This window comes from Orbicella faveolata, unplaced genomic scaffold (assembly GCF_042242905.1).
Source record: "Orbicella faveolata isolate gen_17 unplaced genomic scaffold, um_ofav_v1 contig_35, whole genome shotgun sequence".
Classification (NCBI taxonomy): domain Eukaryota; kingdom Metazoa; phylum Cnidaria; class Anthozoa; order Scleractinia; family Merulinidae; genus Orbicella; species Orbicella faveolata.
Window position 1 is genome coordinate 24,607,697 of NW_028301564.1, and position 17,730 is coordinate 24,625,426.

Genomic DNA, 17,730 nt, shown 5'->3' on the forward strand with positions numbered 1-17,730 from the left:
GCACACCCCCACCCAACTTTTCTGGGGTACTGAACTTTTATCACGAAAGTTCGCGCCATGGTCTGCTAAACTTCAAATGTTTGATGACCAATCGTGCCACGTTTGACACCCAATTAGAGCATGTTTCGGTGTCACGTGTTCACACTTAGATGCAAGCGACAGTATATCAAATTTGAAAGACTATGACTGAACACAATCCCGAACATTGAGAAGAGAATTGAAAGTATGACATGCAGTGGAGTATTTTTGACAAACTTCAAGGTGTTTGGAAGTGTGAGCAAATGCTGTCTTGAGTGTTTGATCTATCTTCATGATGAAAACTCAACCTAAGAAAAACAAAAACGCTGCATTCCAGTGACTTATTTGCCACGTTTTCTACAGTAAAAAACACAGGAACCATTTCGAGTAATGAAGACTTATTTATCAGAATTAGGGTAGTCTTTTGAACACCTTATTTCTTTAACAAAATTAGTGATCCCATCCCCATCTGATTTTTTTCATTTCCAACATGAGCAACTCATAGGGAAATATCAGATTGAAAGTTTTAGCAGAAAAATCAACATCAGCACACGAAGGGACAAGTCCATTCAGGTAAACTAGCCATTTTGTCAAAAATCCAGGCACAAGGACCAACATTTGGTCCCTTCGACTTGCCCCACAAATTCAAACTGGTCCAATTGACTTGCCCCTCAATTCCCTTTGTGTGAAATGCTCTTGGGGCAAGTCACAGGGACAAGTACCAGGGACCTGTCCCCTCTCACGTAATTTGAAAAGAAAAAAGGGAAAGGGTTTGTGTAATGACTTTGCGTTCTCCCAAAGTCAGTAGCTACATGTAGGTTTGAATCCCATCCTCAGTTTCTTTTAATACAAGGCTATTGATGAATGTACAGTACCTTTCTGTCTTGCTCGGATAGTGGAGTGTCAATTTCAGCATGAAACTTAAACTGTCCCTATTACAAGGTGAAAGGAACAATATTATATTTTACATTACAGCAGAAGATCAGGCACTGTGGTGGCTTTATCAATGTTAATTGTGGTCCAAGAAGGGGAGATTCACCAAGCCACAAGGCAGCGAGGTACATATCCACCACTTTAACCAGCACTGAGGTAAATAATAAGGTTCTATTACACACATATATTTCACGCATTCCAAGCGGAAAGACAAGTGAGCCAAAAAATTACTTTATTTCTAGCAATAAACGGATAAATCGTTGGAAATTTCAAAATCTTTACTTGGAGGTGAATAATACTTTGCTTAAGGTTACCGTATACCTTCAGGGGTGTCTCATGTCCAAGCGATGTAGTGCGTCCGGTTTAAGCTGTAGATACCTAAACCCCTATATCAAATTAAAGCTTATAGAGCTGGCTATCAAACCATACCAAAAATTTTGAAATAAAATGACGTGCCGATTTTTTCACGGCCACTAAATGCGAGCGTCCTAATCACCTTTTGGAAGCTACAAGTCAAAGCGAATTTTGTTTTTCGCCAATTTATTTTTTTCCTCGGTTTCAGGACAAAAAGCGCTAAAAAAGCGTGTCTGCGTTTTGCCATATTCAATTGCAGTAAAAAGTTACAGAACATTTTCAAAATAGGATTTAAAAAATGTGAAGTGACCGTACAAAAATTGCTCTCGGAGAAAAAATATTTCGAAATAAACAATTCGCAGACACGTTTTTGGTTTTTATATGTTAATCTAGCTACTGTCCAAATTTGAGGGCAATCAAACAAATTCCCTTTGAGTTGTAACTCTTTAAAGTGTCTGCTTCAAGCGAAAAAATTTATTCAAGAAAACAGCGCTAAGAAAAATCTCTTGCTTCGCAAACAAACTCCGCCCACAAACGCCTTCAACTGGGTTCTCAGATCACTGAGCCAATCCGCGTTTGGAAAATTTACTACCATTAACTCGCAGTGAAATTTACGCGTGAATCTCGAAAAAACCCTTGTGTTTCACAATGCGCTCAAGGCGGAGAGATAATTTTTCTGTAGCTCGGTTTTTCTTGAAGCTGGTCTGGCAAAATGGGGAAGACGAAAAAGGATACGAACGCTAGAGTGGCTGGGCGACGAGAACAAACTGAACAAAAGAAAGCGCGGCGGAGCAAATGTGCATGGATAATATTCCAATGGATCTCAATGAGTTGGGCGATTCATCGGTATCAGACTCAACAAAAGAGTCAATGTACACGTCGCTGTTATAGCTGTCGAGTTCCCAAACTTTTACAGAATCGTTCTCTACTCTTGACTCGATCTTTTTGCCCGCTTGATACGATAGCTATAGCTTCATCCGTGAGGCCAACTTTCGCTTCTTCACTCATTGATGTGTTTTCATTCATTCTTCGCTTTTTCGAACTGGTAAACAGAGTTTTCCGTGGTCCATGTTTACTTATAACTTAATAGAATTACATCTAATACGAAAAATGCTTGGATCTGAGTAGCCAGCCAATTCGTGGTATCCATATATTCCCGCGAAAGTAGTCTCGGTTGATTGCGTACACGTTATAGGGCTGTCAATCAAGAGGGAACTTTTACTTCCGGCCGTAACGTAAAACCTCCATTTCTCCGCCAATACTGAGTTTTTTTCAATTTTGTTTTCAGAAATTAGAGATTACTCTTTGACCATTACTTTGAACCAAAAATCCAAATTTGAAGAAAATTGCCGATCTGAAGGTATACTGTAACCTTAAGTCACCTCTAGGTTAACCAGTCGCAACTTGTGAAAAGCACCATAATCTATGGGGTGGTATATGTGTGCTAAATACTAATCAATATTAAGTTTAACCAGAAGGGATGTCAATTTTACTACCAGTACTGCCAACAGTCTTACTCACTCAGTCAATGAACTTATTTATCAATAAGCGACATAAGTTGCTGGTGTCAAAAAGCTTCTCACCTTATAACCAGGCCCCAGTCTGTGTATGGCACCAACAGTCTGGGCATTAAGAGCTTCAGAAAAAACATACACTGCTGCCATTTGGCCACAGAACACAGTTTCAATGTCAGCCTTGGGTGATGAACCAATGTAGCACTTGTCAAATGGCTAACAAAAAGGAATTCTTATAGTTAGAAGTTTATCGTACAGTATCTAATTTCTGATAATACAGTACAAGGTTTCGTAAAGCACTTTAGAATGAAAATAAGCGATATGAAAAGTGAACGACGTTTCGATGACTCCATGTCATCATTATCAAGTTTGAAATACATGATAGAATTGAATTAATATAAAATAGTAAAAATGGTGTGACAACAACAGCTAGAGGTCAGAACGAGACTTGATCCTGTGTCCTCTGGATTTCAAGCCCAGCCACCCAGCCATGCTGCCTCCAGGAAGCTTTCACTACAATGAAGCAATTTCCGAACATGTTTTGTGTTAATTTACCTCATTAGCATGTACAAGAGTTGTTTCCCCAGTAGACACTACTTTTCCATTGACAAAGCATCGGATCTCACTGGAATGAAATCTGTTGTACACGTGAACTACTGTGACCATGTACCACTGCAAACATAAAAATTTACAATGATCATCATCTGATTTCCCCTTAAAGGATTAACAAATTAATTATCAACAATAGTGTGATGAGGATAATCTTCTTATACCACTGTATATCCCTGTTGACACAATCCTACAGACAACAGCACCACAAACAGTGAGTTTATGTGAGCCAATCCAAAAAAAAAAAAAAAAACAGTCTAGCCCAGCACATGCCGGCAATACACATGGTTGGCACAATTCAGAACATCCGCCAACTGAAGACTTTTTTAATATTTTTCCAATAACATCAAGTCAGTAAAGTTGTTTAAGTGAGTGAGGTCGGAATAAAGAGATATTTTCCTTCTCTGTCATTTTGTGAAGACCTCGCAGCACAGAATTGATATGCCATTCGGCCAAATACTCAGTTTAACTTAGAATTCAGGTTTCAGAGTTTCAAATTCTTTGGTAACCATATTAAAAAATTATACAATAAACTATTGTTTTACTTTAAGGCTTAGGGTGCGTTCCTTCATGGTGATCTGGATCAGGATCAGTGATCCAAGATCACTCAGATCATGTTGCATCAAAGGAACCGATGAATCCACTCTGGTCACAGAATCATCGGTTCCTTTGATGAACTATGATCCGAGTGATCTTGGATCACTGATCCTGATCCAGATCACCCCAAAGGAATGCACCCTTAGATGAAAACCACTTAAAATCCATGGCTGCCAAAATTCATTTGCCTCCCAACTAATGTTAGGTTGAGGGCAGAGACCAGTTCAGGTTAAAAAATTCCAAAAGAGACAAAATTTAACTGTTAATTAATATAGGCACTGTAGTTACCTTTTGAGGGTGAAATTCAAACTTAACCAGATGATGAAGAACTTTGTTTTCTCGTTTTCCAGTTTTGACAGCACATTCCAGGACAAGCATGGGGCCAGAGAAATGGGCTGAGTAACCAACACCCTTTCCAGTTCGAAAACTGCAATAAAAGTAAAACAATCATTGCACTTGTAAACGTTAAGTGTTATACATGTAGATTACCCCTTTTCCCCAGACATTTGGAAAATTGCTATGAGGTAGGCTCATGATATAAAGCAAGATTTGTGGCTGGCCACAGAATATCTGTATGCCCAAAAGGCTAATTCTTGACCTCAGCTCTATCTGTGGTCACGCAATATTGGAATAATATGTTCCAAGGTAAAGCCTCCATCAGGCCAGAGGCCCATGGATACATACAGAGCTTATCCCAGTTTCTGTAGCATGAGCAACTAGGAGTATCTCTTCTCCCCCCTGGATGAGATGCTAGTCCATCACAGAGTTACATGTACCCCTAGTATTTAATTTTTCAGTACCCATTTATATACATGTTAGTGGAGAGAGGCACTGCGAGGGTCTTGCCCAAGAACAAAATGCACTGACTCTGCCCAGAGAGCTAATCATTATGCAACCACACCTCCACTATGTATGCTGATACTATGTCAAACGTCTTTCCTCTCAACAAGAACTGTTAACAATGTCCACTTACCAGTAGAGGTATGGTTTACACTTTTCTGCATTTGCCAAGTGTGATGTATCAAGACACAGCCATGTTGAGAAGGTAAACCCAGACTGCAGAGGCCATTTTGAAATGGGTGGCAAAGTGATGGCCTGTAAATTAAATGATACATTCAAAGAAACTGTGAGCATTGCCTGATTATAAAGCAGGGGGAAATGGGTCAGGGATAAATGGAGAGAAGTAGTGAGGAAGGCTGGTCAATTTTTTTCTTAAAAAAATAAAAAATAATTACATTGTCTACATAATAATCACTATTAAACAAAAACTAAAAAGAAAAAATTAAGATTCCCAAATAAACCACCCTCACCAACCCCCTTGCCCTGCCTATAGAAACGTTTTTTGGTTTAAATACCCCACCCTACTGGAAATTCCAGTTTAGCTTCATATTTCAGTTTTAGAATTTTGGTGTTTGAGAACCCCACCTCCAAAGAATTTCCAGCAACCTTATATGGGATAGGTATGGATATTTTCTGGGACTGAATCATTTGAACCCTGGAAACAAACATTTATATTTACATGCACAACATATAGCCACTTACTCCTCCCTCTTGACCAGAAAAGTTGAAGTAAACATCTGGACCATGTTTCTCCAACATCAGCTTCAAGACAGTCAATAACTTGACTGTATGGCAGGGCTATCAATAAAAACAAATAGGTTTATACAAAGCAACTGTAAGTATCTCTGAGATCTCCGTCTCTTTTAGCGCATATGCTATGAGAGTGTCACTCTGAAAATGTCCACCATATAAAAAAGATAGAGGTTGGTGCTGCACCTTAATATTCGTTTACTCCATTGACAGAGGGGAAGGGCTTGAGCCAAAAGCTCTATACTGTCTGGGGCATGTGTGATACCACTGAAAGTATTTCAGGTCTTTGATATTTCCTTGATGTCAGTGATGTCAGTTGTAGATTCTAGTAAGTAATCAGCAAAGAACTACTAAGATGTGCAAGTAAGCATATTTTGAGCACAAGAATGAAATCTGAGTAGCAATTATATTATTGAAAACATGCTCTAGATGAGGTTTGGCTAGGTTATACCAACGATGTTTGATAACAAGCTTTTAGACTGATATTTCACGCAACTAAAACCTCTACTTACCCATTTGCCATTTATTCCTTTCAAAGTGGCAAACAATGTCTTCAACTCTTTTACTGTGATACTGTAACTGGATAAGATGCCAAGGAGCTCTACCAACTTGTCTGAAAACACAGTGAAAAGGAATTCAAAATCCAAAAGAATCAATTCTGGCTCTCATTATGTATCTAGATACAGTGTGTACAGTATCTAAATAAATTCATTATCAAAAGATAATTTGGTTTTATCAACTGGGTTGATAATGTGAATTGGCCACCATAAAGAGATTCAAAAGCTGACGTTTCGTGCATTAGCCCTTCGTCAGAGCGAATGCAAACGAAGGGCTAACGAAAGGCTAATGCTCGAAACACCAGTTTTTGAATCTCTTTATGGTGGCCAATTAACATTATCAACCCAGTTGATAAAACCAAATTATCTTGTTATGCTCCCCACCGACGCAGCACCACAGTTTCTTTGGAAACTTACCCCCTCTATTCATTATCAAAAGGTTAATGATGAGAAGAAAAGAAGTATCACTATGCAGTTAAATGATTTACATTGTAAGAGATCTCACTCTAACTGCCAGATGATATACATCCAGAAAGTACAAGAAATAGGCCATTTTCAAGTTGCATAATTTGCTTCTAGGTCAAAGGGGGTCTTCTTGTGAAATCATTCAAGTATGGAAATATGCAAACTCATTTTCATCTGAAAGATTTTGCACAAGGATATAAGTACATGTAGAGGCCTAAGACAAATCAGAAATGGTTTATCTTTCAGTTGCTATTTCGGGCACTACAGGGTGAACAGTGCAGAGGAACAGTAGCTGGATTGGTTCCCAGAACCATTTTAAAAACAGCATGCCAAACCCTGATGCATTGTACCAAACCTCCTGAAACTCATTAAGTTTCTAATAACTCAAAGGTTTTTATAATTTTATTTCTCTATGTCCTCATCAGTTTAGTTTCAATTGAGACAATATATCAAACATGCCAGACAGTATTTCATCACATTTCCAAACACCTTGAAGTTCATCGAAAATAACCAGCTGTGTATTAAATCTTCAACTCTGTTCTCGGTATTAATTTTGGAATTAAGACAAAAGACATGGTCTGCCATGTTTGAGATATTACATTATATACCATACTAGTTTACACAGTACCACACCTTATCATACAATATATAGGTGCAGGCACATTAATCAACCACTTAACATCATTTTATTCACCTGCTACAACTTCTCTTTCCTGTGAAAGTCGGCATAATACTCTTTCAATCAGGCCAATTTTGGTGGCTGCTTGCAAGTTAGGAATGCTCTTTCTTAAGATTGCAATGAGCAATCCCAAAATTTCAACCTATTAAAAGTATTACAAAAACAGCACAGAGATCAATAAACATTAATCTTCTGCAAAGCATCATTTTCATTCACATAAACATAAGATAAGCGATAAGCTTTCATATGCAAATTGCTTTCAGTAACTGAACATCAAACAACACCACTAATAAAGTCCCACATAATTTCTTGTAGCAACAGGGTGCTTTGCCTGCAGTTTGTTGTAAATATATATGGAGGGCACTAACATCAAATAACAAACAAAGTTGAGGAGAGCTGATTGCGGCAGGATGCTGTGACACCACTGTTTACAGTGCATGTCTGCCAGGCCGAGGGTGGAAAGAAAACCAATTTTTAGACTTGTCCCTTTTTGTCAAGTTACAATGTGAAACGAAGATGAGCTCGACCAAAATTCATTCTCACTTGTCCAGCCCAAACAAATTCTTAGAAGTATAATTAATTAACTTAAAATTAAACTAAAACAATAATAATAAAAAATTTTCTTTAGCCCATAAGCAAACAAAAGATCTTTTAGCCCAAATAAAAAATCCACTACTCCCAGGCTATCAGACACAACTTTCTTTGCACATTGTGCTCTCATTGAAATCAAACCTTGCCAAATTTTCTTGGGAACCAAATTATTAGAGTTTTGGCATGTCTGTTTACTTTGGTTGACTACACACTAAAAATAGGTAAGGAGTAAAACAAAGACCTTGTCCAATTCTTTTGTTTACACAGGGAAATTTTTCTCTCAACTGATTTTTCAAAAAGACATATTGCGTATCAGATACCCATCTAATTTATTAACAAGGTTTGAATAACCCAATGCCTCACACTCCTTCAAGTCATGAAAATCTGTGTCTGTACACAAAACAAAATGTTGTCAATGTAGACTCTTTAAACATCTTTGCTCGAAAAATTAATAATCCATTGGCCTTTATTTACATGTAAACTGGCCTTTATTTACATGTGAACTATACACATTCAAGTAACCATATATTAAGAGGCATAAAAAAGAAAACATTCTACAAGAACCCAATGGCCACCAAACAAAAATATATAGTGTTAATTCCATTACAAAATAAAAACTCGTAGGAAAAAACAGTCACTTAAGATAACAATAGAAAATGAAGAACATCTTGAAATTGTACACTGAGCGATCAAGGATCTTTACAAGATAAATCATGCAATGCGTTTAAACATGTCCTGACTTTTACAAACTTGTTTTAAATCTACATAATTTTTGAAAAAAAATATCTCTGCACGTTCTTTCTCCAAATAGAGAAAAAGTGGCTTTACGAGAATATAAATATTCCGAGATCAGGATATAATTAAAGACACCTGCGGAGACGGGAAACTAACTCTTCAGCAAAAGACAACCACTGTTGTGATCATTATTAAAGCCACAAAATACGCCATATTTCCTCATCCGCTCCGTTCCCTTGGTAATGACAAAGGCCATGTCGAAAAATTGCCACGAGTTGGCGAATCAGGTGTAAAAGGAAGCAAATATCAAGTAGTGATTGTGACAGACTAGAGCGCGCGGGCGTGATATCAGTTAAAATGGGGAGTTCAGCTGACGTACCTTCAAGGATACATTGCAGTGCTCTAATAGCTCCAATAATATTATTAGATCGGATGAATCTTTGATGTTGAACCGCGCTTCGAGGTCGAAAACACCGCCAACAAGCTGAAAACGCGAGAAAAGATAAATGTAAACATTTACGATCAGATTGACGATCAACACAAAGAAAAATGACATGTAATCAGCATCTTACGCGCAGATCATGCGGAAAAAAATAAGCTTACATTAATTTTCAAAAATATATTTTTCACGATCCAATATTAATATAATCGTGTAAAGCTCACGTAGACTCCCAAGACTTACCGTGGATGTTAGGAAGACTACACAGAAAGTTGCGCCGTTTACATATATACAAATAAAAAACATAAGTGTTCTCTCCCTACCGAGTCAAAGACAGTGTCCACAACTTTCTTATAATCAGTTTGCTCTTCAGCCTCACTGGCCAGTTGGATTAATTGCGAGAGCTTTGTTCTCGCCGCGGCGCTCACTGCATTAAGGGATCTTTCTCTCTCATTGCTCTTCCTGTCTCTGCTTTCATTGTTCTTTTTTTGAGCCAAGACTTGTTCAGGTTGTGAGACGCTAGATGGTGGCTCGCCAGGTGAATCCGCCATGTTGGTTCATTTTGAGTGCAAATGCGCATGTCCTTTGCGATTGCCTCGTTTTCGTTATCAGCTGATCAGAGCGCGTCTTCGGTTGTCAAGAGCCAAAGTATACGCGAAAGCCGAAGCGTGGTTTCAAGCCGATCGCGGGATCGCGGCGTTTTACTGTCCTTTCTGGCCTCGATTTCTTAATAGATGGCCTTCTTGGCTGCTTGAACTTTTCCTTGATTGATCTTAAGACCTGACTTCGCTGAAATGCCAGCGCCGCGCTCCAAGGTAAGCCTAAATAATTTACTACGGTTAACAACTGCACGCTTATGTTGTTTACACTGTTTACATAAACCTGGTGCCTTTGAACAAGTATCAATCAATCTTACACTTGAAATCCCTCCGTCTAAGGAAACGTTTATATTTTCTACAAATTCTGAAACCTTTTGCGTTTCATAGTATCTTATATACGGCAATATAATACGGCAGGTAATATCTTATATACGGCAATTCAATGGTACACTCATTTCATTCAATATCTACATTTGCTGTAATTTGTGCCAAAGGACATCCGCTCAATACTTGGCTTATATCATATAGTCAGACTTTGAGGTGTTGAACTTGTTTCTTGAAGCTTTAACGTGAGAATCGATGATCTAATTAGCCTAGCGCATAATAATTAAACGTGGTGCAAAATTTACCATTACAAATCTTATTTATCTGGTCGTGTAAGTTCTTAATTAGTTGCTGGCAGTGCATTTTGTCTACATAAAGCTTATGTCTCCTAGCGATCCAATCACGTTTACACATTTTAATTGGGATTGTTTAGAATTATTAGGATGAAATGACAGGTATCCATTAAAACCTGGTATAACTTTTTTGTAAGGGACAAAAATTATTGTCAGAAGTACTGAAAAAGTACAAGAAAAAAATTGCTTCAGAAAGACATAATGTCATTAAATATGTCATGTTGAGAGAGAATTAATAACCTGGGACTGACTGCATGAACCACATGAAAATTTTATTGGAGGCTCCTCACTCCGTACCTATGTGACCTTCCAATTTGTGTAGAATGGTACCCGGTTGCAGGAAATTTATCCACAGAATCCATTTAAAATGCTGTTGCATTGGGTTTTGGTGGTATAATAATATTGGCAAAACTAATAATGTACCCAGTCAAACAAAACTGCAGGTATATTTTGTCTTTAGGGCAGTGACACAAGAGGCTCCAGTCTAGACATGTAAATTACTGACAAATCCATCATGTAGCATATCAAAGTGCAAAACCAATTTAAGTCCCACCTTCTCATCTCATTTTCCCAGGTTTCTAAGTTAGCCTTAATTTGTTTAAGTCATTCATTTTTCTTCTGTTATTATATCAACTTTTAGAGATACGAATCAGAGTACATTTCACATTACAAACAGTTTGAGTCCAGACGTCCAAACACAGTAAAGGGGGAAGTCACTAGATCCTTAAGTTACAATGGTGTTCATAGTAATGGATCTACTCCAAGGGCAGGATTGCTTTCAACTCAACTGGGTTCAACTCTTGAACCACCACTACAAAGGAAGAGAATTGTACCATATGAAAAGAACCACAACATTTTCACAACTCTAACTGTAAAAGAACAGCATGATAGAGACTGGTTGAAATCTGATGAAAATTCTCACAGGTCTCGCTCACCAAACAGACAGTATAAAGAGGTAGAGTGCTTACAATATTATTATAATACTGTCTTTAGCTTGCAGTTGGTATCTGCTTAACCCATTGATACCTGGAGCTTTTTGGCAAAAACCCATTTTTTGGACATTTTGGACATTTTCAGCCTTGCTGTATGAGCCAAATTACTCAAAAAGGCATTTGCAACATGACAGCATACCTTTCTTTCCACTAGCATCATGTTTTATGACATTTTAGCCAGGGCATGAGCAGAAATCAAAATTTCAAGATTGTAACCCAACGACGAGATGAGAAAGTGACCTACATCTTTAGGCTTTTCCTCCTTTTCCTATCTTTCTGCTGCAGTTGTTGACCTTCTTCCAGGCTTGCTTCCAGTTCAGGAATCTCTGAGAAAGCATCATCGAGACAGGAAATTCTTACCACAGAGTGGCCATCAGTGTAGTTGAGGGAAATTTTGCCCTGAGTTTTTCACTCTAATTTCTGAGCTTCTTTGTGCATATTTCAGGCTCAGTTGGCCCAATCGCTCTGACCTAGGTATCATTGGAAAGTTTTTTTTTTTCCTACAGAACTTGAGTATAAGTGATGCCAATTTGGGTCATAGGTGATGACATCAGAACTGAAACAAAGGTCAACAGTTGTTACGGCCAGCACAGGCATCAGTGGGTTAATATAGAGTAGGGTGTAAGACTGTGATACTAGAATGCATGTCTAGATGTGTTGTTATTTTATTTGAAAATTAAAGAAAATTAAGCTCTCTTTTCACTTCCTGATCAGTACCCTTCACTTTAGAATGATTTTTTTGTGTAAATTCAGGAAAAAAGCACAAAGGCCACACGAGACTCAGTGCTACACAGAAGTGAGACACCAATCCTTGCAGCAGAGAGAAAGATATTTAAAGAGCAACGTGAAAATAGAAAGCAACCTGTTTACGTGCCAGATAGAATAAACAGGAAAAGTACCTACAAGAAGGATTTTGTCGACTACAAGAAACAGTCTAAGAACCCACAGAAGAGCAAACCCAAGAGACAGCAAAGCCCACATAAAATAGTTGGTGGAAAGAAAGAAGGTATCAGTATACCATATTCGTATTCTCGGTACTAGACTGGAAAGGACTGGAACTAGCTTGCAATGAAGCTTCCCATCATGCACTACACACACGTCACATTGATCACATTGGCCACTGTATTTCCTACGACATGGTATAAAATAGAACTTAATGCAACACTCTCCCGTGGTATACAGCGGAATATCCCTCTTGTCACTTGTGTTTTCTCAGTATATACATGGGCTTTTAGCCAACGCAATCAATGCAACATACTCGTAGCACATGATGGGAAAGTTGGATATAATACAGTTGAATATACAAAGGTTTTCCTGTATTGCCAAAAGGTCTGGATGTTAAAATTTTTAGAAGATTCCAGTGAAACATGTTTTTAAAAAAACATTGTGTTGTTTCTAAAAATTTTCCTGTATTCTGATTGGCTGTATTTTCTAAGGCATTATTTAAAGGATGATATTCTTTAGATTTTATTCTCATTCAATTTTCCTGAACATTCCAACAGGAGTCAGTCCAGACCGCCTTCCTCCTGCAGGCATTCGCCGTGCAACAAGTATTGGGGACACAAGACTTCTTAAACCGTCGGATGACTCACAGTACCTAAGATCGCCAGAACGCGAACAAAAGTAAGTTTCTCCATGATTTCTACTCTATTTAGTTGCTTGTGGGGCAAATAGAGACCTATGGTTAGTGCATTTGACTTGAGTCCATGTTTTAGTGCTTATCACCACAATCCTTATGTTGTGTTCTCAAGCAAGAGCCTGTATATTCTCGTTGTACTGGTCAGTGTCTTCACCTAAGAGTGTAAATAAGAAACTACTATGTAAGATTTTATTGTAGACAGTCAAGCTTGTACCTACCCAACACCTCTGTACCCAGCCTCAAAGTAACAACATACCCTCATACACACACTGTGGGAATGGTGGTTTTTTTGTTTTTTTTTTTTGGATTGACTAAACATAAAGTTTAGCGGAAGTGAATTACAACCAACTAAATAGCAGTACTGCCAATCCCTTGTTTAAATTTCTTATTTATTTTTGCTTTATTTTCATATGTACATTGATCTCAGTTTTGTTTTCATCTCGCGAAAGTGATGCCACTTTTTTGCATTTTCAGGGTTTTCAACTCAGAATATTCAAGCCGCTTCACCCAACCAACAAAGTTCAAATATGTTGATGGAGTGTGGATTGAAACTCCAGTGAGTACTGAGGCAACCTATAATGTAATGGTTAGTATTTTATTACCCTGGGTTATTAAGTGGAACTGTAAAAGAATGCGAATTCATCAGTTTTGTTATCACTCCTTATCTCCTGAAATAAATCCTAATTCTTGCTTTCAATTTAATTTTAGGACGAAAAGAAAAGAACATCGGATTGGTATAATGAGGTCTGTCTTCTTTCTTTTGTATTCAAATAAGTTTAAAGAAGAATTCAAAGTCTGAAACCTGAATCTGATTGAGCGTTCTATTATTACAGGTAATACAGCGTCGGAACGAGGCTTATGGCCATGCCCACCACGCGCGAGGAACACACTTCTCGCGCGAGCGTCTTGACGACATGAACAGGGAACAGGCAGAACGCGGGAGTTCTCGCTCCGAATCTCAACGCTCTCTTTCTCCAGTCGAGGAAAGGAGCAGAGATCGAAGAAGACAACCCCCATCCCGAACAAGAAGCGAATCACCTCCGAGACGACGCGAAGCTTGGACCGAAGACCGTTCGCGCTCTCCGAGAGAATCCGGGGACAGGCGAGCAGCTTCGGGGACAGAGGCGACTTCCGATGATGAAGACATGGTTCTTGAGCGGGGCAGATCGCCGACCCCAGAGCTTCGTGACGCGAGACACTCCCGACGGCATCACCTCGATGTGACAACTAATCTCTTGAACGATAGCTTTGAGAAGTCCCTGTCGCTTTCCAAGAAAAAGAAACCCTCTCCTTCGCGGACATACAGCAAAGCCGGCCATAACGAGCATGGTGCTCCTCCGAGAGAAGAAAGGGACTTTCGTCCGTCTAGTCCAGCCTCGAGTGTGGGTTTAGGGGATGATGCACGGTCGTATACACCTCCCCGTCGGGCGATTCCTCGCAAGGTAGAAATCTCCCCTCCAGACCGCCCTCGTGTCAGCCCACCTGCTAGCGTGGGGGGTAGTGAAGGGGGACGAGATGATGACATGTTGTCGGTGTCCGCCATGTCAAGTCGAGCGTCAACTGCGTCCGAGACGCTTGAACGCGCGAGAAAACGGAGAGACGAATTTTGGAAACGAGAGAACGCTTCTAAATAGGACTGAAAAATAGAAGTACCTACTCTAGCTTTGTAAATAATCCTGTGTCATCCTCTGTCAAATTAGATATTTTATTTAGAAGTAGTTTGTAAGATTTTTAACAGTTTTGTTTTCTGTTTGCGTACAATACGGGTGAAAATTCAAATCATTTTAATCTAACCTCGAGTCGGAAACTTTTTTCTAAAAAAAAGATAAAAAATAACAATTAAGTCTTACTTTTTACTTTCCCGTTTTAAGACATTGTTTGTAAAATTTATATGTTTTTATTGTGAATGCAAATAATTTTTTAGACGATAAAACATTTTTGTAACTTTTATTGTGACTTCTAAAGTAAAAATAAGACGATACCAAACAGCTGCCTGTAAACACAAGAGCGTGAAGTGTGCAGTGTTTTCCACCACTGTGTTAATTGTGTTGTAAGATTAATGAGACTAACGAGGATTAAAGCAAAGGGTTGTTTCATGAACTCTCTGTTTTGTATTTTATCTTTATTTAGCTAGAACGGAACTTAAGAATATTAGTTTCCATTTAAATTAAACTTAGACGGTTCACCAACTTTCTGCAAGGCACGAAAGAACAGTGGCAATAAATCGTGTTGAGGCAAATTTAATTGAACTGCAAACAACAATTGCAATGTCTACGGTGCTGATCAATTCATTCGATCGAACAAAGGGTTTAACTCCACTCTAAACTAACAAAGTACAATTTCTAAAGGACGTGCCCTTGAGAGAACTGATTTCAACACAAGGAACTAATCTTTTATGACTAATTGAATACTGATTTCATGCAATTTTAGTTGGTGAATATAAGTAACGGAGCTTTAAAGGCGATGGACTAACCGATCGGGTGAAACTCGAAACAGAATGAAGTTATCGACTTCAAAATTGCCGCATCTTTTTCAAACGAATATTGGTATAAACGCAACATCTGGAGAACTGAGAGTTTTCAACACAGGTAGATGATGTTTGTCGTGTACTTGGCAAGTCTGCAGAAAGCTCTTCCTAAATATGCTAGTGGAAAGCGAAACCCCCACGAATTACACATAGAAAACAACCTTGCAGGACTAAATCGGTTTTCCTTTCGACGTTTACATATCTATTTAGCGTTAAATTTTTCGCTTCTCACACGATCATACAGGGCTGAACTGGAAAAGCTTACCTGTACAGGTCTCAATAATACATATGAAAACTTCAACAGGTGGATGCCAAGTCGAAAAACTCCCGGCGATTTCAAGGTCTCCGGGTGAGAAACGTGAATTAACTGGAAAGTACAAAATCACCAAAGTCCAGGAAGGTAAAGTCAAATCTTGGCGATTGTTAGAAGATGAGAATTCCAATGCACTCAATGGTTATGTAATTTGCTCTTAACGTTTTGTACCCAATATATACACAGCCAGGAACGCTATGGGGACCTCATTACAGCAACCTCCGCCAGTCGCTCCCATGACTACAACGTTTAGAGAAAGTTATCGTGGGCTGTATGGTCCGGCCGCTCCAAGTACGAAGTAAGTTTGAAACAAGACGGAGACATGCAGCCTTAATGTAAGCACGATTAAGAATTTAAATCTCTGCAGCTTATGGGGTGTTTCAAAAACATTACAAAACTAAAACTGAATTGTTGAACTGTTTTAGACTGTCTAATTAGAAAAAGTACAATATTTCAGGCCGGGATAGTCATTCTGGTCTATCTTGATGTTGGAGCTGATTGCGCCACAACGCCGCAGAACTCCGGATTGGTGTCAGCAGCATTGACTCGAACCAAGAAGGAATATCCGGCGCGGCTTCTTGTTGAAATATTTTCCAACTAACTCATTTATATGTTTGTGACTCGTAACACAAAAAATGACTTATCAGTGGTCTGACAACATTTCCAGACAACTCATTACTTTCTTTTTTTTTTTCTCGTAGACGTAAAGAAGCCCCACCAGGTCCGTACAGACTAGGTTCGTCTTCTTACAGCATCGATTTTTGCCCTAGACCGCTACGTAGACGCACCCCGCCAAGAGTTCGAGAGGGAAATATTCTCAATTCATATCCTGGCAATGTTCTCTACCCCTACAAATTACCAGAAGAGGTGGGCAATAATAAGACTTTAATTTACAAAACTATAACTGACGTCACTTAGACATAGTCCAAAATGTTGTGTTTTAATCCGATGCACCAATATATGTGTGCTTCGGGAGAGTGAAGTGTATGGCTTTTGATTCGTCTTAGTCTGAAAAAAGTAAAGATTTTGACCATTTCGGTTTGAAATAGAGTATGTTCTGCACACTCTGGTCTGGAGTCGGCTGTGCTTTTTTATTTTTTTTTATTATTGTTATTCGCCCCTTGAGAATTGAGGTCTGGTCCCAAGTAACCAATCTCTTTTGTGACTAATTTCACCTAAGACTCGAGTCTAACAAGGTTTTCAGGGTGCGCGCCGCACATCTAATCTTCTTGGTCACGCGGGTGGGGGGAGGACATAGGGCGTCCACTATTGCCTTCCACTTATGTCCGTCTTGAGCCCGCTGCACACCCACCCAAACTTTGGGGTAGTACCACTCCTCTTCCCCCTCCTCGTCCTTTTTTCCTGTAAAAGGAAGTCTTAAACCTTCAAGCTGGTTGACTCGGTGGTTATTCGGGCTAATCTATAATCTTTGTTACATATCTGTTCACAGTTTATCACTGTGTGGAAGCCATTTCCAGTTCAGCAATCTGACAGTCATGAGACGGAAGAAGAAATCCTAGCGCGGCTTGTCAGCAAAATGTACCGGACTTCGTATCAGCTGGACTTTACGAGATAACTCCTCATTAATAATTCCCTCGAATTTCCCGTATCCGTCCTATAGTGCCCCGTCTTTTCAGAGTGTTTCAAACTCACAAGGATTGAATATGCATAGGATTAGCAAAGAGTTAAGCTAAAAGGGGGAAAATTGAATGGAAAATTGAAAATTAACTACCGCCCTTTAGAATTCCCTCATACATGAAGCATGCACAGTCTGTCGTAGAAAAGAACCACCTATAAAGATTAGACGGAAGAGCTTGTGGGAGAGACTCGTCCCCAGTCGCTATTTACGTGTTTTTTGGGCAGAGAAGATTGGATACTAGGGTGAATTAAGGTGCGTGAGGT

The 17,730-nt window shown here is 39.0% G+C and overlaps 3 protein-coding genes across 3 annotated transcripts in view; 2 read left to right on the forward strand and 1 right to left on the reverse strand.

Moving 5' to 3' along the window:
• The window catches only part of LOC110057703 (lipopolysaccharide-responsive and beige-like anchor protein), a 49,093-nt gene extending 39,389 nt beyond the window's left edge, over window positions 1–9,704 (reverse strand). The window contains exons 1-10 of the mRNA XM_020764290.2: window positions 9,405–9,704; window positions 9,022–9,126; window positions 7,332–7,458; window positions 6,128–6,228; window positions 5,568–5,663; window positions 4,999–5,120; window positions 4,314–4,452; window positions 3,375–3,491; window positions 2,889–3,035; window positions 894–950 (exon numbers count right to left, since the gene is read on the reverse strand). Coding sequence (XP_020619949.2) covers window positions 894–950; window positions 2,889–3,035; window positions 3,375–3,491; window positions 4,314–4,452; window positions 4,999–5,120; window positions 5,568–5,663; window positions 6,128–6,228; window positions 7,332–7,458; window positions 9,022–9,126; window positions 9,405–9,632 — 1,239 coding nt within the window. The 5' untranslated portion in view covers window positions 9,633–9,704. The remainder of the gene's footprint in view (window positions 1–893; window positions 951–2,888; window positions 3,036–3,374; window positions 3,492–4,313; window positions 4,453–4,998; window positions 5,121–5,567; window positions 5,664–6,127; window positions 6,229–7,331; window positions 7,459–9,021; window positions 9,127–9,404) is intronic.
• Window positions 9,705–9,759: 55 nt separating this feature from the next.
• Window positions 9,760–15,088, forward strand: LOC110057675 (uncharacterized). The gene is made up of 7 exons (XM_089274015.1): window positions 9,760–9,896; window positions 10,998–11,312; window positions 12,103–12,355; window positions 12,852–12,972; window positions 13,463–13,574; window positions 13,697–13,732; window positions 13,822–15,088. The coding sequence occupies exons 1-7, from the start codon at window positions 9,876–9,878 to the stop codon at window positions 14,620–14,622; spliced, it is 1,659 nt and encodes a 552-aa protein (XP_089130141.1). The 5' UTR covers window positions 9,760–9,875; the 3' UTR covers window positions 14,623–15,088.
• A 32-nt stretch (window positions 15,089–15,120) lies between these two features.
• Window positions 15,121–17,533, forward strand: LOC149103983 (uncharacterized). The gene is made up of 3 exons (XM_089274032.1): window positions 15,121–16,126; window positions 16,530–16,695; window positions 17,279–17,533. Exons 1-3 carry the CDS (start codon window positions 16,026–16,028, stop codon window positions 17,402–17,404), a joined length of 393 nt encoding a protein of 130 aa, XP_089130158.1. The 5' UTR covers window positions 15,121–16,025; the 3' UTR covers window positions 17,405–17,533.
• The last annotated feature ends 197 nt before the right edge of the window (window positions 17,534–17,730 follow it).